Raw genomic sequence first — 24,592 nt, forward strand, 5'->3', positions numbered from 1 at the left:
TCCATTTTATTTTTATTTTTAATTTTATTTACAATATATAATTTATTTAAATCTACAAATCTTTTTGTACGGTTAAAATTTTCCCTGTTTTAAAAAAAAAATTAAATTATAATAAAATAAAATATGAAATAATGTAATATAAAATAATATGATATAATAACATATTACATAAAAAAGAAGAAAAAAAAAAAAAAAAAAAAAAAAAATACATAAATTTATAGCATAGAAATGTTTCTTATAAATTATTGTGTGTAATAAAAATATAAATTATCATAATGAACTTAAAAAAAAAAAAAAATTCCTTTTTTTTTTTTGTTATTTTGTTATTTTTTTATTTTATATATGTTTTAATTTTAGAATCTTTCTTTCATTCTTTTTGCTAAAATATTTAATTTATTAAATATTTTTCCTTGTGTAGAACCAAGGATTAAACTACATATAGAATGTCTTGCCATTTTAATATTATTAAAACTACCTAAGATATGAATTTTATCATTAGCTATAACAATTCTTGTTTTTGTTGCATTTTCAATTGCATATTTTGTAGATCCATTACTTCCACATATTCTTCCTATACATCTTGATAAATGGTCACCTTTTAATATTTTGACATCTTGAATTTGAAAACTTTCTATATATAAATCTTCGATTCTTAATAAGGCTAAAGAATCTTCTAATGTAAATCCTAATAAATATGCTTTAATATAATCTGATGATTTTTGTAAATTATTTTTATCTTCTGTTAGTTTACATGTACGTACTTCAATTTTATCTTTATTCATTCTTATTTCTAATTTTAAATGTGTTACTATTGGTTTTATTAATTCTAACCAATTTTTTATAACTGAACTTCTTCTTTGTTTAGGTATTGTTATAATTCTCATTTCATGTGTATTCATATTATTATTTTTTTTCTTATTCTTAATTATTAATTTCTTATTTATTTTCTTATCATTCGTACTATCTATATGGTTATTATCATTATCTAAAATATTTTCTATTGTTAATATATGTCCTTTATGTTGAACATTATTAGTATTTTCTAATACTTTATCCTCATCCTTAAATGAAGTGACATCACTTTTTGAACTTCTAGCTATTCCTTTCGATGTTATATCATTTTTTATAATCCTTTTTGTCATTTTGTCAAGTATAATAAATCGCAATTATTAAATACTTTATTATATATAAAAGTATATCAAAATATAAAAATATATGGATAAAATAATACAAATCACATAATATAAAAAAAAAAAAAAAAAAATAAAATATATACAATTTTTTACTTTACATAATTATATAATATAAATATATATTATATATATAAATATATTAATTATAATTTTTCTTAATATAAGAAATTATTTTATTTTTATTCGAGGACTTACAAAATTAATAAAAAATGTATATTTATTTTTATTAAATCAAGGGAAATTTTCTATTTTTTTTAAATATTCATTTTATATATATAATGAAATAAAATATAACAAAAATTTAATAATAAAAAATAATTATATAATTTATTTGTATTTAATAAAATAGGATGTTACTCTGCTTTTTTCTTTTTTTACAAAAAAAAAAAAAATTTTAATTTTTAGAATATCTATAATTTTGAATGTTAATATGTAAAAATAAAAAAAAAAAAAAAAAAAAAAAAAAAAAAAAATATATAATATATATATAATATATTTTATAATGAAGTTAAGTAAAAAAAATTATTATATATTATAATAAAGTATAATTATAATATATATATATATATATTAAATAGGTATATACTCAATACAACAGTAAGGTATGCTTCTTTGATTTTATTAAAATAAAATATATATATATATATATATATTTTATATAACATAATTATTTATAATATTAACATTTTTGTATTTTTTAATTTAAAAAATTATAAAAAATATATTTATATAATATATATTGTAAGATATTCAATTGACAATTTATATTCTTTTTTTCATTAATACAATACAGCCATTATATATGTGTTTCCAGTTTAAAAATATTATTTATACTTCTATATATTTATATATTGTTTGATATTTTTTATTTATCCTAAAAAATAATAATAAATATTAAATAATAGGACAAAGTGGAAACAAAAGAAATAATGAAGTAAGATATTGATATAATTTATATTATATATATATATATATATATATATATATATATATATAATAGATAAAGTGTTTCTTTTCACAGATCTATAACATTTATGTGTTATATATTTGTATATTATTTTCCTTTTTTTTTTTTGGTTATTAAATCTTATTTTTAATCTTAATGATTTACATTAAAAATAAAAGGTTTTATTATAAATATAATTGATCAAACTTTAATCATTCTAAAGTATTTTTTTCTTTTTTTTTTTATGTGTTATATAGTAGTCGCTAAGATGTATATTATTTTATTCAATTCTGTGGATTAAAAAAAAAAATAGAAAAACAAAAAGGAAAAGGAAATTTAGAAATATTATTTTTATGAGAATTATATTGATATATCAAAAAAAATAATAAATAAAATATGTATATATATATATATATTTATATATATGTGTGATAATATATATAATATAGTACAATATCAAAAAGTGTGCTTTAAAAAATATTCATAATGTATTACAGCAAAACTATTCCATACAAATATGATATATATATATATATATATATATATATATATGTATAATATTATATATTATAATATAACATCTCGAATACTATTAATTATATTTTTTTTATTTTTAAAAAGAAAAGAAGAAAAGGGTTTTATTTTTTGTATTTTTATATTTATTTATTATTGAAAAAAAAGTTTAAATTTCTATCTTAAAAGTAATAAATAAATTTAAAGAAATTAAAGAAAAAGTTTATTTTGTATCATTTTTTTGTTATTTTTCTTTTTCTCATTTAAATATGAATGAAAACTTTTAATATAATATTATATTTTAATTAATATATTTTTTTCTTCTTTTCTTAAATTGTAAGAAATATATTTGAATATTTTTGTATATTTGTTATTTTTTTATAAAATACAAATATATATATGTATTTTTTCTTTTCCTTTTTTTTTTTTACAAAATTAAAGTAATTATTTGAATTTTTAAATTTTATTAACACATTTTGTGCTTTTTTTTGAAACCTTCAACAATATTATATTATTAATATATATAGAAGAAAAAAAAAAAAAACAACATAAAAAATAAATTATCCAGACCTATAAGAAAATATAAATATATTATACAAATATATAATATATATAGTAATATATTTATTCTATATATAATCACATATATATTTAAGGCATCAAAAAAGAAAAAAACAAAAAACCAAACAAACAAAACTGACCTAAAATTATATTACACACATAAATATTTATTTATATTTGTTCTTGATGATATATAAAATAAACATAATATATTTTATTGTTCATATAATTAATAATGTGCCAAGATGATTATGGGCATTTATCCAATCATTGTTGTACGTCTTTTAAAATATCAATGATAGTATAGTATTAAATAATGTGGAACACTGAAGAATAATAAGAATATATTTATATATATATATATTTATATGTGTATATATTTTTATACATATACATTTTGAAATATATATGAATAGATGTTAGCGATATAATATATATATATACGTGTGTGTGCATAGGCCCCTTTATTTTTATTTTATCTGACTGAGGATTATGGGTATCCAAAAAGAAAAAAATAATAATAAAATTAAAATCAAATATATTAAAAGAATGTATATATATATATGAGTGAAAAAAAAATATATGTAAATACTAAAATGTAAAATATAATAGGAACTTATGTATTGTATATATACATATATATATATATTTTTTTTTTTTTCATTTATATTTATTTATTGTTTTTTTTTTTTTTTTTTTTTTTTTTTTTTCTACAAATTTATATGGCTTTTGCTTTGTTATATAAATTTGTTTTTCCCCGAGTTTGTAATAAATAAGTAAAGATATACATATATATATATATACATATGAACATTTTAATGTTTTGATTATATATTTCGTATTATACTTACATTTTCATTTTATTAAAGAATTTATATGAGAAGGTAGTTTTCTTTTTTTTTGTTTTTTGTATATTTTCTTTAATAAGATGAGTGACGGTCAGAGTGAGGATACCTTTCATACGACATTAGGTGTATTATATGAAAAGCCTAATAAAGTTGGAGATATTGAATCTTTTTATCCATATCATATTGAAAAAGTAGATACTTTTGAAGAAGATAGGTATAGGAATTTATTATGTGCAGCATATGCATTAATGGCTATAATAGCTGATGCTCCATATTTTATGATTGTATCGATGGCTGATTATTTTAAAAGTACTTTTAATGTAAGTGACATTATGATAAACGAATTTGCCTTAATGGAAAGTTTAATATTGATTGTTGTATGTTCATTATTACATTTAATTGGAAGTTATCGGTTAAAATGGAATTTGCTTATGCCTATATTTATGACAATAATATTAGTTATATTAAATTTAGTTGTTTATTTTAAAACTGACTACATTGGACATAAGATTATAATATTCAGTGCTATACCTCTTGGTTTAGTATCTTGTATATCTAAAATGACAACTATGAAAATATGTGTTTTGTTTAAACATGCCTATTGTAGTGCATATGTATGTGGATTATCTTTTTCTGGTTTTATAGTATTTATAATATATGTGTTAGGGGCCTATGTATTTTTTCCGAATGATGAACTGAAATTTTTTAAGATGTTTACTTTTTTTTGTGTAACTATTTGTTTATTAGCATTAACATGTTTTTCTATCCTATACCGACTATACAAGAAAACATTTGTGAGAATATTAGATGAAAAATATAAAGATAAGGGATTAAAAATTAATAAAAAAATATTTTATGATTCTATAAAATCAATGAAAATATTGTGGCCATATATGTTGATTGCATATTTTACAAGTTTTTTGACTTATCAAATTTATCCATCCATATTTCCAACTTATATGAATGTTAGTAAAGAATTAAAAGGAACATTAGCTGGATTTTTATTATTTGGTGATTCTATAGCTCACCTTTTAGTTCATTATAGAAGAAAGCAGTTTTTAAAAACAGATTTTTCTACTTTAGTATTTTGCACATTGTTCAGGGTATTTTTCTTACCCATATTTTTATTTTTACCAAGCCTTCATTATACACATAACTTTAGTTATATTATGCTGATTAGCTTTTCATTTTTATTTGGACTAATGAATGGATTGGTGAATAATTCAATTTTTTTGAAAGCACCAGAAACATGTAAAGAAGAAAACAAATACGAATATATTCAATTAACTCCAAATATACTTTACTTATGTTTAATACTTGGAATAACCAGTGGGTGTTTATTATCCAAGGTTCATGTAAGAATTTTGAATTTAATTTAAGTCATTTTAAAATCAGAAAAAAAGAAGTTTTTTTTTTTCTTTTCTTCTTATCAAACCAATTAAAATTTTATCACATATATATATATATATATATATATATATTTATATAGATTAAAATATGAATAATTTTGTGACTATTTCATACGTTTTTGTGAGTGTCATATATATGTATATTATATATATATATATACATATTGTGCCATCTGCTTTCTCGTAAAATTTTTTATTTTTTATTTTTTATTTTTTATTATTTTATTTGTCCTCATTTTTTAAGGACAACAATTCCATTATATTGGAAAAAAAATAAATAATATAAATATATTTATATATTTATATAATTTTTTTCATGAAAAGAATTACTTAATATGTATTTCTCAAATACAATTAGTTTATACTTTAAGGAAAATAATTTTTTTTTTTTCAACTTATTTATTTCAAACAATGAAAAAAGTTTTTTATAACAAATAAATTTAAAAAAGAAAAAATTGAAGAAAATTAAATATATGGGTAGATAAATAAATATATATATATATATATATATATATATATATATATTTTACGTGATTGTTTAAAAAAAAAAGGAAACAAATATATAAACAGACACACATATATTTATATATAATCATCCTTTGTATCCTTTGTGACAATTATATAAAAAAATATCATTTATCATTTCCATTGTATATATTTTTGAAAAAATATAATAGTAGTGTGCTATGTCCTATTGAACCAAAGGCAAGTAGGACACAAACTTGTTTTTAAATATTTTAGACGTATACGAATATGTAATCAATATTTTTAATAAATCTTCATAAATTCCTTTAGACACATTCAATACTTCTGCATTTGCACATGTTATTTCACTTTTCGCTTTTATAGAATATAAAATCTTTATTACTTTTTGAAAAAATATTAAATTTTCATTATTGCGTATTTTTTGTAAAATTGAAGATATATACATTTGTTTTATAAATATCCTTATATCAATAATGTATTTCTTTTCATTATTTGTTATGTAAAATGTTTGGATATTATATTTCTCATTTCTGTTATAAATATACTCATTTAAAAATAAGACATCGTTATAATTTTTAAAAATATTTTCTTTATATAATGGAATGCTTATTTTATGTTTAAATATATAAAATTTTATGCTATCGTAAGGATCACATTGCTCTTTTGTTTTTTGTTCATTATTATTTATATCATCATCATTTATGAATCCTTCCTTTTGAATTATATTATGTTGTATACAATTTTGTGTATGACAATCTTTTTTTTCATTATCATTTGTGTGATTCGTCTCAGAATTGGGATTTAATTTACAGTCATTTTCAATATTCATGTTATTACTTGAAATTTTATTATTCATCATTATATTATTTTCCTTTATTTTTTTTTCTTTTTGCTTTTGCAAAGTGTTTATATAATTGTTGTTAAAATGTTCGATGTTTGTTTTATTCTCTTTATTAGTATTATTTAAATATAATTTGTTAGATATATTTAGTAAATTCGAATGATCTATGTTAATGTAATCATCTGGATTATTTTGTTGTATTGATTGAAAAATATTATTTTTTATATTTTCATTTATAGATTTATTATTATTATAACCAAAAAGGTTGTTTTTTTTATTATTGTCTTCTAAATACCCAATGTGTGTGTAACAATTAGTACAAAAAAATAAATGTCGATAATTTTCTAGGTTATTTTTTTTTATTGATAAATTACATTTATTTATTATTCCATAATTAAATGACAGATAATTAGGAAAGATAATAATAGTATTACGTGTATCGTTTAAACCTTCATATGAAAAACTAGTACATTCTTCACAAAAAGCATGTTCAAAAAAATTATTTATATTTACATATAAATGTGGCATAATAGAATTAACATTTGAATAATTTATAATATTCGAATTACAAGTTTTACATAATATAATTTGATTGTTTTCTAATTTTAACATATTATCTAATTCTAGATTTCTATTAATTTCGAAAGCGTTATTATTTGTTTTATCCACAATAAGATCTAGTGAAAGAACAATGGTTAATTTATTATTTAATAAGAAGTGGATAGATTTTATGTTTGCTTTTCTTATGGAAATAAAAGAAGGTAAGTAAATATATTTTGAAAAACATTCATTTTCGAAGGTAGAAAACATTTGACTAAACAAATTTTTTTTTTTTAATACATCACTTATATCACATGATTTTGTTAACAAATTTGATGTACATTTTTTTATATTTTTATATTGAGATGCATTTGATGAGACACCTTGAGCATATAACATTTTATAATTTTTGCTATATTGATTGGTTCTTTCAATATTGTCTATATTTTCATTAACATTATTGTTATAAATATTTATATCATTTTTATAATTTACATTATGATTTAAATATATTTCTCTCTTTTTATCTTTAACATTAAAACTTTTGGATTCAATATAATCATATTTTTGTGTAACGGAGGAGTTCTTTTCTTGATGTAAAGCATTTTTCAAATATGCACTTTTATCAAAATTATTATTATTATCATTATTATTATTATTATATATTAGTTTTATCTTAATTTTATAAAGATGTACATTTGTTCTTTTCACATTTTTTGTTTTTTCTTTTTCTATTATAACATGAATGTTAATAAAATTCAGGAAATTTCTGTTAATTAATAAACTGTTAAAAAAAGGTTTCTTAAGTACATCAATTTCTATATCATTTAATGACACTACATTTTGTTTAATATAATATTCAGCGTATCTCATTGTAATACGAGTTACAGAGAATACAGGAAATACAGAAGTTTTAAAAAAATATTTAAATGATTATAATTATAAATCCTTATTTATTTAAATTTTGGTAAAATTTAATATTTCGAAATAGCTATTTTGGGAAATACCAAAAAAAAAAAAAAAAAAAAAAAATTCAACATGAAGAAATATAGCCAAATTATAATAATTTTTATAAATATAGCTATTTTTTTTTTTTTTTTTTTTTTATTTTGTGCATAATATATATTATATATATATTATACATATATATAATATTATATTTCTATGTCATTTTATTGATATAATAACAATATTTTATTAAATAAGATGGACTTAAAATCATTTTATATAAATACATATATAATATATGTATATTTTATTTCTATATATTGAATAGAATATGCGAAAATTATATTTTATGTAAAATTTTATGATAAATATGATGATATGACTGGAATAATAATTCTTTTATTATTTACATTATTATATGAGGAATAAATAATTATTATATTTTACGGAATTATTATAATTTTTTGTGTTAAACGAAAAAAAAAAAAAAATTATATATATTTTTTTTTAATCTATAGTGTTACACGATTTATATATAGAATATATTATTCTTTTTTTTTTTTTTTTTTTTTTCAAATTGGAAAAAAAATAGAAAATATAAATATAAATAAATAAATAAAAATGTGTCAATGACTTATTTTTTATTAGTAACTTTTTTATGGTTTAAATGCAGATTATTTCTTTTTTTAGTTCAATATATATATATATATATATATTTTAACTATAATATTGATGTGTGCTTTGACAAAATAAACTTTAATTTTGAGTTACATATTAATAAAATATACAAATCATACAAGTATATATGAAAAAAAATATAATAAGTATAAACCTTTCATGTTTCTTTCAAATTTTTATATTTTTCTTCTAATTATAAGTCATTATTATTATTATTGGATATAGAAAATATATACATAAATAGATATATTCTCTTTTAAAAAAAAAATAAAAAAAAAAAGAGGTAGATTGTTCTTTTAATTTATTATATACTAGTAGACAATAACATGAAAGCTTATTATTTATTAGTTTTAACAAAATCAAAAAAAAAAAAATTATATATATATATATATATATATATATATATTTAATTTTATTATTATTTTAAAACGGTTCGATATTATTAAATAACCATGCTTATTATACGATTTGGAAGTTTTGATTTTTTTTTATTTATATTTTTCCTGAACTAATATAGATCAGTGCAATTTAATATGAGTGCACATATTGAGAAAATACAGTATACAAATAAATAATACATAAATATATTATATATATATATATATATATATATAAGTATATATAAGGAATTTATAAAAATATATTATGCATACATTATAAAATAAACAAACAACCAAATTTGTAATTTTCATTTAAATATTATTCAAAACATACATTTTATTAATTTTTTTTTTTTTAAAAGAAAAATTGCTATTATAAGATATCTCGTTTATAAATATATACATGTATAATCATATGTGAAAAATAAAAACCATACGGTATTTTTTTGAATATATATAAGTATTTCCAAAAATATAAGAATAAACAATGAAGTAATTTTCTTCACAAATATATATATATATATATATATATATATATATATATATATATATTATGGATCATCTTATAGGGCTTTTTAAAAAAATAATAATTAATTAAACAAAATAATAAAAAGCGTATACACATAAAAATTTTATAATTAAAAATATATATATATATATATATATATATATATATATATATATGGAAATACATATATTTTTATGTGGTATATATAAATAAAATATAATATTTAATATATTATAAAAAAATATAGTAACAAGAAAGCTCGTGTGTTTAAACAAAAAAAAAAAAAAAAAAAAAAAAAGAAAATTTATATGGTTTTAATTAGAATAAAGGAACATTTGTGTAAATCTTCATTACATGTTTTATTAAATTTATATATATATATTTATTTATTTATTTATATCGAAATATGTACATTATTATAATATTATAAATTTTTTTATATATTTAATAAAATCTCATAACCATGAAAATAATTAAATATAAATATATTGAATTCATTATTATATTTCATATTTATTTTTCTTTGAAAAAAAATACATTTACATGAACTTTTAATTTGTCGTATTTTTGTTTCGTGTAGGTTATATATTGAGTTAATTTTTTTATTTTATTTTACTTTATTTTTTTTCTTACATTTAATTAAGTTTGTTTATAATTTATATAATTTGTTACATTTATAATTAAAAATATTAATATGTAGATATGTAGAACATGAGGAAATACATTAATTAATGATTTGATAAAAAAAAAAAAAAAAAAAAAAAAGAAAAGGAAAAATTAATATAACTTTTTATATATAAATTTAATAATATAATTAAAAATAAGGTTTTATATATTGAAAATATATATACATATATATTTATATATACAATAATTTAACAATATGAGACATAAGTATATAGATATACATTAGATTATGATTATGTTTATATATAAATTTGTATGTCTTAAAATAAATTTGTATTTTATATAAAAAAAAAAAAACAAAAATAAAAAAGTACATATATATATTTTTGTATTTGTGTATATTTTATACACATAGTTATATCCATATAAATATTTCAGATTATTTACATATATATATATATATATATATATATATATATATATAGAAATAATAAAAAAATAAATAAACAATAAATGGAGTAAAATCAAAAAATGATTAATTTTTTTTTATCATTATTATTGTTTGTTCTATTTTTTGAAAATCTTGTAGTGTCTATAAAATATAGAAATATTCATTATATACACATGCCTAACAATGCTCATAATAAAAACTTTAATGAAAAAGAAAACAGAGAAATATATCATAATGTAAATATATCAGGAGTTAATACAATATATGAAGAACATAAAAATAAATATATTACTTTGTTTTTATCTAATGGAAAAAAAATCCTACATTCCATTTTTCGAAGTAATAATAATAATAATAATAATAATATAACCAAATGTAATGAAAATACAGGGAATCATTCAAACAACAACTTGAAAAATAATGCTGAGAACAATACTAAGAACAATTCTAAGAATTATTCTAGGGGTTCCTCATCGTGCTTAAATATACAAAATGTGTCCAATATATATTATGATAAGAAGAGAATTAAAAAGGACACTATGAATAAGAAGATTGAGGAAAATTTTATAGATGATGAAAATAATATTATTAATGATAAAATACATTGTGATGAAAAAGAAGATTTGAATCAAGAAATTCATGTAGATGAACAAAATGAAAAGAAATCAAACAGCACTTTAAATAATGAAAGCTTTATAAGTATTATATCAAATGATAATTATGAAATAAAAAAAGATGTAGAAGAAAGTTATCGTTATCCTAATAATTTTTATCCTAATTCTTTAGAGGAAAATATTATATACCCTACCCAACCTTTTGAGAGTGATTATAATGAAAAATGGAAATCTGAGGCAGATGATATTCTACAGAATGATTCTTACTATAGTAGTATGAATGATAATAGTAATAAATCTTGTATAAGCGATTATGAGTTATTAAAAACATCTATCTTATTGAATTCAAAGGATGATTTCCCTCTATATGAAAATTCAAAAAGAAATATATTAACTACAAGTGGTATAATAAACAAGAATAAAAATTCAAAAGAAAGAAAAAAGAAGAATTTAAATAGATTATTTTACACTCTAAAGTTAACAAATAATTATTCATATAAAAATAGTAGGAATAGAAGAAAATATGCAAATAGTTATAATAGTGATTCCTCTAATGATTCTGTGTATGTGATGGATAATAAAGACTATATAATATATCATAACACTACTACACCAAATAAAAAAAATAATCATAATAATAATAATAATAAAAATAATATTTTGGATAATAAAAAAACATATAATAGACTATATTGTAAAAATAGTGATAATTCGAATAAAAATGATTATGATAAAGATATTAATTCACTTATATCTGACAAAATTAATAGTGAATGGTTACCCAAAGATTTAAAATATAATTCAAAAATAATTAATATGTCTAATGATCATTTTAATATTATTACGTCTGATGAAAAAGAAAATATAAAAAAAAATGCATATAAAAATTATGTTAATTATATAAATGAAAGAAGGCATGGTTATTTTGATTTATTAGAAAAGAAGAATGAAAAAATTATACGCAAATTATTAATAGCTAATAATGGCATGGCAGCGTTAAAATGTATATTATCATTAAAAGATTGGTTATTTAAAAAATTTTATGATGAGAATTTAATTAAAATTATAGTTATGGCAACTGATGAAGATATTAAAAGTAATTCCAAATATATCTCCCTAGCAGATAAAGTGATAAAAGTTCCAGGAGGTAAAAATATTAATAATTATGCAAATGTTCCTTTAATAGTCGAGCTAGCCAAAAGTGAGAATGTCGATGCTGTATGGCCAGGATGGGGACATAGTTCAGAAAATCCTTTATTGTCTACTTTATTAGAAAAAGAAAATATAATATTTATAGGTCCAACAGGTAATGTTATGGAAGCTTTAGGAGATAAAATATCTGCGAATATATTAGCTCAAAGTGTTGAAGTACCAGTAGTAAAATGGAGTGGTGATAATATAAGAATTGATAAATTTGAGAACAATAAAATAAATGACAAAGTATATAATAATGCTACAATTCATTCATTAGATGAATGTATAAAAGAATGTAAACGTATTGGATTTCCTGTGATGATAAAAGCATCACAAGGTGGTGGTGGGAAAGGTATTAGAAAAGTGGAAAATGAATATGAAATAAAAAAAGCATATGAACAAGTACAAAATGAATTACCTAATTCTCCTATATTTTTGATGAAAGTTTGTAATAATGTAAGACATATTGAAATACAAGTTGTTGGTGATATGTATGGAAATGTATGTTCTTTAAGTGGTCGTGATTGTACTACACAAAGAAGATTTCAGAAAATTTTTGAAGAAGGACCACCATCTGTTGTATCATATCCTATATTTCGAGAAATGGAAAAATCATCTATACGATTAACTAAAATGATTAAATATAGAGGTGCTGGAACTATTGAATATTTATATGATCAAATAAATAAAAAATATTTTTTCTTAGAATTAAATCCTAGATTACAGGTAGAACATCCAGTTTCTGAAGGTATAACAAACTGTAATTTAATATCTATACAGTTACAAGTAGCTATGGGTATTCCCCTTCAAAATATAGACGATATTCGAAATTTATATCAAATTGGTAACATAGAAAGAGTGGGAAAAAATATAAAATATGATGAACCAAAAAAAAAAGAATTCGAATTAACTGAAAATTTGTGTAATGATAATATATGTCATATAGATAATACATCAACTGAACAAAATAATAACAACTTGTTAAATTATAATAATTATAGAAATAAAAATGTTTGTAATAGTGATTCCATGAAGTCCGCATTTAATTATAATTCAGACCAAAATGTAAAAAAAATGAATAATTTATTGAATGAACACTTTGATTTTTATAATAATAAACCAAATATTAAAAATCACGTTATTGCTGCAAGGATTACAGCAGAAAATAGTAATGATAGTTTTAAGCCCACCTCAGGTAATGTAAGAAGAATAAATTTTCAAAACTGGAAAGATGTGTGGGGATATTTTTCTATTAATGATGGTTTTGTACATGAGTTTTCAGATTCTCAAATTGGACATATTTTTGCTAAAGGAGAAACAAGAGAAGTAGCAAGAAAAAATTTAATTTTAGCATTAAGAAAGTTACATATTGATGGTGATATAAAAACAGGTACAAAATATTTAGCAAAGATATTAGAATCTAAAGCATTTATTGATAATAATATTACAACAAATTGGTTAGATATAATAATAGAAAAGAAGAAACATGTATTTTATAATACATGTCATATAATATTATTATGTGCTACGATATTTAAACTATTAATATATTTTATGAATGAGAAGGAAAATGTGGAAGAAAATTTGAGTAGAGATGATATAGCTATAAAAAGGGATAAAAATTATAGAAATATTATAAATACAAATAATACGAACAGTAATAATATTAATAATAATGCAAAACATATGTGTAAAATGAAAAGTCCATATATATTTGATATGATATTTGAAAATATAAAATATCCTTTTATAGGATATAATACAGGAGAAAATTTATACAAATTAGAAATAAATGGACAAGAAATAGAAATATCTGCTGAATATGATAAAAGTAATAATAAAATATTTTCTACATTTAATAATCAAACATATATATATACCTGTTCTGAGGATACCTTAGGTATACATATGCAGCTAGAGAAAGATAATATTTTCATACCTAATATTAGGAATCCATATCATTTAATATCTAATACTAATGGGAAAATTGTTAAATATTTAATAAATGATGGAGAGGAGGTAAAAAAAAATGACGATTATATTGAAGTGGAAGCTATGAAAATGATTATGACTTTTAAATCAACTGAAACGGGTATATTAAGACATAAATTGTCTGAAGGTACAATTATTAAAATAGGAGATTTATTAGGAATAATAGAAAAAGGGGGTGATGATAAAAAACATGTAAATGAAGCTAATGAAATTCAATATTTTAAGGGTCATTTAGATTTATCAAATAAATATACACATGAATTGATAGATAATCGTAGAATACTTCCAAACACTTTGGATGATAATTATAATAAATCTTTTGATCATTCATATACCTTTACAGATAATATGTCTTTACAAAATTCTGAAGATCATTATTTAGTAAAGGATGAAAAAGGAAAAAAAAAAAAAAAAAAAAATTTATCTTCCATTTTAAATAATAATATGGCAAGTATAAAAACAGTATCAAATGACATAACAGATAATATAAATGTGTTAACTGCAGAAACATTAAGTGAAGAGGGTTTAAAATTCGAAATGCGTGATGATGAAAAAGTTGTGAAGAAAAATGAGAACGAAGAATATAAATCACATAATAATTTAAAAGAAAATAGTATGGATGAATGTACTTATGAAGATGATAATTGTATATATATGAAAGAAGAAAATCAAAAGAAGAAATTATATATGAAACAAAATAGAAAGAAAATCTTTCGTTTATTTTCTAATGATAATGAAAAAATAACATCTGCTTTAAATTATATTAATGATAAATTTCATTGTGTAAAAAATTATTTGTCAAATTTAAATTTTTCTAGTGCAAATTCTATATCAGATTCGAATGATTCATCTTATCAAAATAATAATAAGAAGAACAACAACAAAATTAATATTATGCAACAAGATTATTCGAATGAAAAATATTCAATAGGTGATAGTAGTATACATAGGAATGATAATAATTTATTTTTTGATAAACATTATTTAAAGAGTGAAGGTAAAAAAGATAATGTCAATATGGTAAATGATACAAGTAAAAATAATAGTATGATCACACCATTGACTGAAAATTTGGAAAATAATATATCTACAGAAATTATGTCTTCTCGAAATACATCTAATGAAAAAATATTACATAATAATATATCAAAGGATAATACAATAACTGACCGGATATTTAATAATAATTCTTCTGATGATAGTAATATAAATAATATTACATTATTTAATAATATATCAAATGATGGTAGTACAACAAAAACAAACAACAACAATAATAATAATAATATTAAAAATAATAATTATAGTAATAGTAATAATTATAGTAATAATTATAGTAATAATTATAGCAATAATGATAATAACTTTAAACGTTCCTATTATATGGATAATACCAATGATAATATCTATTGGAATCATGTTAAGAATGAAAAGAGCAAATATTTTCTTGACATTCCAATTATGAAAAGAATAGAATTTTTATTAAAGGGATATCAACAAGATTATGAAGAATGTTTTGAAAAATTAATAAATCATAAAGGTATTAAAAATATGACAAATTTGTCTGCATATATAAAAAACATAAATGACATATTAGATACATTCATACAATACAATATTTTATTTTCCAAAAAAGAATTTATTTCAGAAGTAGATTTATATGATATATTATATAAAAATATAAGAGATAAGAAAAAACAATATGAAATTATACATGCATATACATACAATGATTTAAGTATAAAATTTATAGAAAAAATATTAAAATATATATTAAATAATATAAATAATAATTTACCCTTAGATTTAATTTTGGATAAATTAAAAATATTAGGAGAATTCAAAGGAAAAATATTTGGAAATATAATTATTTTATCAAGACATATTTTATATTTATTAGATGGATTAGAATTAATTGAATATTTAAAAATTGCATTAAATTATAATGATAATAAAAACATAAATGGTACCTTATCAAATAATATGTTGCGTTTATCTCATTATATGAAAAAAAAGAATAATAATATTGATTTTTCAAAAATGATGGAATATATAAATAATAAAAATGATATCAAAGTTGTAAACATATTTTTAAAAGGTCTTGATAATAGTTATATTCATATGTTTGTTCCACCATTAATTAAATCAAATAAAAATTATACACTTTTAAAAATATATTTAAATAATTTATATAAATATTGTAATATTAAATCTATATGGGTAACAAATAATATATTGAAATTTTCTATAAACAATTCAGAATATAATAATCTATTAATATGGAATGAATATGATACTATTGATATAAATAAAATTATTGAATCAGATATAAAAATAAATGATGATAGATATTTTAATAATGTTCATATAATAAATATAAATAATAATATGTGTGCATATCCTTCTCAATCTTTTGAAGATAATATAAATAAGATTTTACAAATATGTAGACATTTATATATATATAATTATGCAAATAATAAATATGGAGATATATATAAATGGAAAAAAGAAGACATATCAAAAGGATTATCTATAAAATATAGTCAAGATGGAAGTACGCATAACATTTTACCTTTTGAAGAATATATATTTGGTAATGAAAAAGAAATATTGGAATATTATGAATTAAAAAATATTAATCAAGCCATATATGAAAAAACAAAGATATTTCTTGGTACATATAAAAATAATAATATAAGTAATAATATAAGTAATAATTATACATCTTTATTTGGACACCGCATAATATATTTTAATGATCTAAAACAGAAATCAAATGATTTTAAACATTTTGAGGAACATAAATATGAAGACGATAAATTTATATATAATAAAGATATACATAATATTCTTTTAGAATTGAAGGAATCATTAAATGATATATCACGTGCAAGATTAAATAAAATGGTAAGAGATAATAAAATAAGTAGTTATATAATATATCATATTATTGTTGATGATATAATGGATATTGAAACTATAAAAGAGGCATTTAAGATATTTATGATTATATATAACGAAATGATATTAGAAAATTATGTCAATAATATATTTATAAAAATATATCGTACTAATAAAAAGTCATGTACTCAAAATGGACTTAATATTGAATTTGAAAAGATGTTTAAGCTTAATGTAGTTTTAAATAAAGAAGGTGTGAAGAAAGAAAAGACTGATGGATATAATATGAAAGGTGATAATATAAAAAAAAATAATATAAAAAATAATAATATTAAAAATAATTATAATGACCACATTGTTGAGGAAATTAAGGAATTTCCTTGTTTCCAAATTGATAGTTTATATGTGAAGAGAAAACGGGCTAGAGAAGTTGACACATTATATGCCTATGATTTTATTAATCTTATAAATATATCCTTGAACAGATTGAATAAAAACAAAGAAGAAAATAAAATATTTAATTATATTAATAATATCAAAGAATTTAAACTAAAAAATGATCTTATTTGTCCTAATAGTAATAATAATAGTAATGGTAATAGTAATAGTAATAGTAATAGTAATAGTAATATTCATAATTGTAAAAATGATTCGTTGAATAAAAAAAATGGAAATAATTCTTTGGAAAAAAAAGGAGACTTCCTATTTGAACATTTTGACAATCTAAGTAATTATGAAATAAAAATAAGGAAGTCATTATATTTATCCGATGAACTAGATATAGGACAGAACAAAAGGAGTGTGATTGGTTTATTGTTAAACATAAGAACAGATGAATATGAAGAAGGTAGAGATGTAATATTTATTATTAATGATATAAGTACACAAGGTGGATCTTTTAGCATATTTGAAGATGAATTATTTTATGGTATTTCTAGTTATGCAAGAGAAAAGAAAATTCCACGTATATATATATCATGTAATTCTGGAGCACGTATTGGTTTATATAATTTTTTAATGGATAAAATAAGAATAGAATGGAAAGATGAACAGAAAAAAGAATTAGGTTATAAATATATATATATAACAGAAGATGTAAAAGAAAAAATAGATAAAGAAGATATTATATTTTTAACTGAAATTATAGAAAATAATGAAAAAAGATATATTATTGATGGAATTGTTGGGAATTTAAAAAATCCAGTAGGTGTAGAAAATCTCAGAGGAAGTGGATTAATAGCAGGAGAAACATCAAAAGCATATGAACAAATTTTTACATTGTCTTATGTTACTGGTAGAAGTGTTGGTATAGGTGCTTATTTAGTTAGACTTGGTAAAAGGACTATCCAAAAAAAAGGCTCTTCACTTTTACTTACAGGTTTTAATGCTTTGAATAAAATATTAGGTGAAAATGTATATGTAAGTAATGAACAGTTAGGTGGTGTAAATATTATGATGAAAAATGGAATATCTCAAATTCAAGTTGAAAATGATCAAGAAGGTATGGATATAATTATCCAATGGTTATCTTATATTCCAAGAACGAGTAATGATTATTATGATTTAATAAATAATATATATAAACAAAATTATAAAAATATTTTACAAAATAATAACTTTTTAATAACAAATAAGGAAAACAGTTTAAATAAAGATAACAAGCCTTTTATACATAATAAGAAATATGAAAATTTAAGTACATCACTTGATATTAAGAATAACATAAAAAATCAGATAAATACCGAAACTAAAGTTAACGTGAAAGATTCAAATATGATACAAAAAGATAGGATTAACACACAATCAAAACAAGATCAAAATATGGATGAAACGAAAGAAATAATTAAACAAATATATAATGATCAAAATATGGATGAAAAGAAAGAAAAAATAGAACAAATATATAATGATAAAAATATTAATATTACAAATAATTGCAAGACATCCAAATCAATTCATAATTCTAGTAATTCATACAATTTTGAACTTTTACATATTAATGATATGGATTACGATAATATAGATGATTCTAATATTATCGATTTGATCAAGGGGAATCAAAAACATCAAGGTTTCTTAGATAAAAATAGCTATTTTGAATATATGAATGAATGGGGAAAAGGTATTATAACTGGTCGAGGCAAATTGGGTTCTATACCTGTTGGTTTTATTGCTGTTAATAAAAATTTAGTTACTCAATCTATTCCATGTGATCCAGCATTAAAAACAAATGCTCAAAAATTAATACAAGCTCCATGTGTTTTTTTTCCTGATAATTCATTTAAAACAGCACAATCAATTGAAGATTTTAATAAGGAGAATTTGCCTTTATTTATTTTTGCTAATTGGAGAGGTTTTTCAGGTGGATCTATGGATATGTTTTATGGTATCTTAAAATTTGGATCTATGATTGTAAATCAGCTAGTCAATTATAAACATCCCGTTTTTGTATATATACCTATATCTGCTGAACTAAGAGGCGGGTCATGGGTAGTTGTAGATGAGACCTTGAATAGCCAAATTATAGAAATGTATGCAGATGTGAATAGTAAAGGGGGGATATTAGAACCACCCGGAATTGTTGAAGTTAAGTTTAGATATCCTGATATTCGGAAATTAATGCACAGTATAGATACAACTATAATTGCCTTAAATGAAAAAATGGCTAGATGTCAAGTAAAAAGCAGAAATAATAAAAATATGATATAAAATGTTTTTTTATAATATTATATATATATATATATATATATATATATGTAATATTATATGCATATACAATTTTTTATTTTATTATATTTTATTTATTTTTTTTAGAATGATGAAGAGAAGAATAATATAAAGAAAGATATAGAAACTAAGGAAAAAGAGTTGTTGCCATTTTATTTACAAGTGTGTCATAAATATGCTGATTTACATGATGTGTCAGAATGTATGAAGGCAAAGGGTGTAATTCGAAAAATAGTCCCATGGAATAAGGCACGTTCCTTTTTTTATTATCGCCTAATGAGGAGATTATTAATTAACATATTGAGGTAAATAAATAAATATATATATATATATATATATTAATTTATATGTTAATAGAATACATTATATTTGTCATATATATATAAATATTTATTTATTTTATTAGGCGAAAGTATGAGAACGATTTAATCAAAAATGAAGAGATAGAACATATTATAAATGACCTTAATAATTCAGAAGACGATGACTATATTGTATGCAATAGAGTTTTTAATAATAATATATTACGTAATTTGAAAAATGATACCAAGGATATAATATATAACAAAACATTAAATGATTTTTTAAAAATTTTTAAAATGCTATCACAGGAACAAAGGACAGAATTTATAAATAAAATAAATTCGTATGAAAATTAATTTTTATTATCATATATGTATATGTTAATAATATTATAGAATTTTTTTTTTTTTTTTTCCTTACATTAGTTTTTAATATTTATAATATATAAATAAATAAATATATTCATGTGTTTATTTACTATTGTCTTTAGTAATTGAGTAAAATTACTATTATTTTAACAAATATATATCTTATAATATTTTATTTTTTACATATATATATATATATATATATAATTAGTTCAAAGTTTTATTTTATTTTATTTATTTTATTTTTTAATTTAATGTTTAGCGTATATATGAATATAATATTTATGTATTCATTTATTTTATATGTATTGTTGTTATATAATATATATATATATATATATATATATATATATATATATATATACATATATATATATATATTGAAGGTTATATATTTTCTATTGTTTATTGATGAATACATTAAAAAAATTAAGAATAATAATAAATAATTAGTTATAAGAATTTGTATGTTTATTTTTTATATACTTATATTATTTTATATGTTTTTCTGTTCTGTTCTGTTTTTATTATTATTATTATTTTTTTTTTTTTACACGTTATATTTATCATTCACAAAAGATACATATTAGAAAAATAAGTGTCCATGATATTATATATATATAAAATATATGATGGATATTTATTTATTTATTTTTTTTTTTTTTTTTCTAAAGATTCATTATAAAGTTTTTAATTGACAAATACTTAATATTAATATAAATTATGGTTAATTAATTTTTTTAAGTGATGTTATTTTAAGAAAAACAAAATAAAGGTATACATATATATGTATTATATATTATATATATATTTTGTTTAATAATTAAATATAATATAAATATACATTATATAAATTATAACTCTATATTTTTATATTTAATCTTTTTGTTTCATTATTTTGACTGCTTTATATATATATATATATATTTTTTTTTTTTGGTTTTTTTTTTTTTTTAATTTTTTTGTATTAATTATATATAATATATAAATTAAATATATATATATTATTAAAATGATCATAAAATGAAAACAAAATATATTTTTTTTTTTTAGTTGAGGCTATTAAAAATAAATAATTTGCATATATTGTTAAAATAAGTTATACATATAAAAATATTATAAGAAATAGATATAATTTTCCAAAAAAAAAAAAATATATATTTAATGGATACACATATATGTATAAAGGATGGTATAAAATATATATAACACAAATTGTTCATATATATATATATATATATATATATATATATATTTATCTATTTATGTATATATATATTTTTTATTTAATATTTATTTGCTTTGCATTATTTTGATTAATTATGGGAGATATAAATTATTATGAATCCAGATTAAGAAAGGATAACAAAATAGAATATGTTGATAATATATTTTTATCCAAATATATGTTAAATAATATAGAAAATGCTATGCAATATTTTTATACTTGTCCTTTTTATACATTAAGGAGTAAAATGAGTTTGAATGAAAAAATAAGAACTGGAAGAATTATTAATGATGATGATGAAGGATATATATTTAATATAGTATATGATAATTTGAATATTTTAAAAGAGAATGAACCAAATGATATTGTATCTATGCATATATATTATAATACTAATAGTATATTTCATATATGTTTAAGTCAGAAATATAAAATGAATAATGTAAATTGTACTAAAGTTATTCAATATTTCTGTATTGTTAATGGAAAGATATATAGTACTTTATCATTTGGTGAATTATTAACAAATAAAATAAATAATATTGTTAGAAATATTAATAATTTATTTGACTCAATTAATAATATGACTAATTTTAATATAACGTCCAATTATTATTTTAAAGCAAAGGATGAGGAATATACAGAACGGCTTAATGAAGAATATAAAATAAATGATATGTATATAACAACAAGAAAAAAAAGATAAAAAAAAAAATAATATATATATATATATATGTTTTATTTTTTTTTGATTTATATAGTATAAGTTTCATATTTGAAATATGCATTGACTCTATATATAAATTATATATATATATATATATATTATATATATATGCTTATTTTTTTTATTTAATTTTTTTTTTGTCCAAATTTGTTATTGAAAATAAAAATTATAAAATTTATAAAAATTAATGTAATATATATATTTATTTATGTATACATATATATGTATGTTTATTTTTTATGCTTTTCTTTTGTTAAAAAAGACCCTAAATGTTCATTATCAAATATTGGTATTGTAGAATATTTTAATGTTGCATTTTCTAATTCTTTACGAAGATAATGTACCCTTTCACATTTTTTTAAAAACATATATTCATCATTATATAATTTATTATTAATATCCTTGTCTTTTTCATAATTATTAAATTGGGTATCATTCATTTTTACATAAGCATTGATGTCCTCTTGTTGATTAAAATCATAAGAATAGGAAGGAGATGAATTTTCATTTTCACTATCATTTATATTATCATTCGCATAACTTTTTTTTTGTTCTTTTATATATTCATTCATATTGTGTCCCTCATTTTCTATAATATTTTTGCACGTGTCTTCTCTTCCTAAAAATATTACTTTTTTCTTTTCTTCTATTTTATTATTATGAAGAATACATCCGACAGTGCCAAAACAATTAATGAGGAAAAAGGTTCTTATGCTATTTATCTGCGAAGAAAATGGAAGAATAGACAAGGAAAAAAAAAAAAAAATATATATATATATATATTATTTCATTTTAATAACTTTTTGATATTAGCCAATAATTATGTGATAACTTTATATTTTCTATTTTCACACTTACTATATTGTTAAAATAAATTTTTAATAAAAAATTATCCGTGCTCGTTTTTTCCACTGGACATTCAAGACATTCTATCTGGAAGAAAATAAAAATTAAAAATAATAAATAAAAAAAATAAAAATATATATATATATAAAAAAAATACATAAAAATAAAAAAAAATAAAAAAAAAATATAAAAAAAAAAAAATAAAAAAAAAATAAAAAAAAAAACAAAAATAACAAAAAAAACAAAAATAACAAAAACACAAAAAAAATTATAAAAATCATAAAAATAAAAATAAAAATTTTTAGTAAATACATAATTTTTTGTAAAATAGAAACGAACAAATATATGTTCGTACATATATATATAAATATATATATATATATTTATATATTTATATTATTTTTTTTTTTTCTTTTTTTTTTTTTTTTGTAAATAACAAAATGGATAATAAATCCTTATTGATTCATATTATATATATAATATATATATTTATATTATATATGTCTGTATATTATAAATCTGTACATTATATATATGTATATTTATTCTTACTTGTGAACTTTCTATAATTGCATAAAAGCTCTGTACAAAAATTTCTGTATGTATATTAACAAATTTATGTAGACAACTTAAATCACTCATTTTCAATATATATTTGTATTTTACTATATTTTATATTGATATTTATTTTTATATGTATATTAATTGTATACTTTCTTAATATTTATATGTATATTAATTGTCTACTTTCTTAATTTTT

General features: G+C 18.5%; 6 protein-coding genes across 6 annotated transcripts; 3 read left to right on the top strand and 3 right to left on the bottom strand.

The window, feature by feature from the left end:
- Positions 1 to 353: 353 nt before the first annotated feature.
- PADL01_1469200 (small subunit rRNA processing KH domain protein, putative) lies at positions 354 to 1,142 on the bottom strand (the record flags this gene model as incomplete). Its single annotated transcript, XM_028684999.1, has 1 exon — positions 354 to 1,142. One exon carries the CDS (start codon positions 1,140 to 1,142, stop codon positions 354 to 356), a length of 789 nt encoding a protein of 262 aa, XP_028541022.1.
- A 2,999-nt stretch (positions 1,143 to 4,141) lies between these two features.
- PADL01_1469300 (nucleoside transporter 3, putative) lies at positions 4,142 to 5,440 on the top strand (the record flags this gene model as incomplete). The annotated part of the gene is made up of 1 exon (XM_028685000.1): positions 4,142 to 5,440. The coding sequence occupies one exon, from the start codon at positions 4,142 to 4,144 to the stop codon at positions 5,438 to 5,440; it is 1,299 nt and encodes a 432-aa protein (XP_028541023.1).
- A 721-nt stretch (positions 5,441 to 6,161) lies between these two features.
- On the bottom strand, positions 6,162 to 8,210 carry PADL01_1469400 (conserved Plasmodium protein, unknown function; the record flags this gene model as incomplete). The annotated part of the gene is made up of 1 exon (XM_028685001.1): positions 6,162 to 8,210. The coding sequence occupies one exon, from the start codon at positions 8,208 to 8,210 to the stop codon at positions 6,162 to 6,164; it is 2,049 nt and encodes a 682-aa protein (XP_028541024.1).
- Positions 8,211 to 11,009: 2,799 nt separating this feature from the next.
- On the top strand, positions 11,010 to 21,019 carry PADL01_1469500 (biotin carboxylase subunit of acetyl CoA carboxylase, putative; the record flags this gene model as incomplete). The annotated part of the gene is made up of 3 exons (XM_028685004.1): positions 11,010 to 20,309; positions 20,448 to 20,665; positions 20,767 to 21,019. The coding sequence occupies 3 exons, from the start codon at positions 11,010 to 11,012 to the stop codon at positions 21,017 to 21,019; spliced, it is 9,771 nt and encodes a 3,256-aa protein (XP_028541025.1).
- Positions 21,020 to 22,353: 1,334 nt separating this feature from the next.
- PADL01_1469600 (mediator of RNA polymerase II transcription subunit 6, putative) lies at positions 22,354 to 22,965 on the top strand (the record flags this gene model as incomplete). The annotated part of the gene is made up of 1 exon (XM_028685005.1): positions 22,354 to 22,965. One exon carries the CDS (start codon positions 22,354 to 22,356, stop codon positions 22,963 to 22,965), a length of 612 nt encoding a protein of 203 aa, XP_028541026.1.
- Positions 22,966 to 23,216: 251 nt separating this feature from the next.
- On the bottom strand, positions 23,217 to 24,474 carry PADL01_1469700 (conserved Plasmodium protein, unknown function; the record flags this gene model as incomplete). Its single annotated transcript, XM_028685006.1, has 3 exons — positions 23,217 to 23,708; positions 23,845 to 23,919; positions 24,385 to 24,474. 3 exons carry the CDS (start codon positions 24,472 to 24,474, stop codon positions 23,217 to 23,219), a joined length of 657 nt encoding a protein of 218 aa, XP_028541027.1.
- Positions 24,475 to 24,592: the final 118 nt, after the last annotated feature.

Source organism: Plasmodium sp. gorilla clade G2 (assembly GCF_900097015.1).
Source record: "Plasmodium sp. gorilla clade G2 genome assembly, chromosome: 14".
In the NCBI taxonomy this organism is placed as follows: domain Eukaryota; phylum Apicomplexa; class Aconoidasida; order Haemosporida; family Plasmodiidae; genus Plasmodium; species Plasmodium adleri (nom. inval.).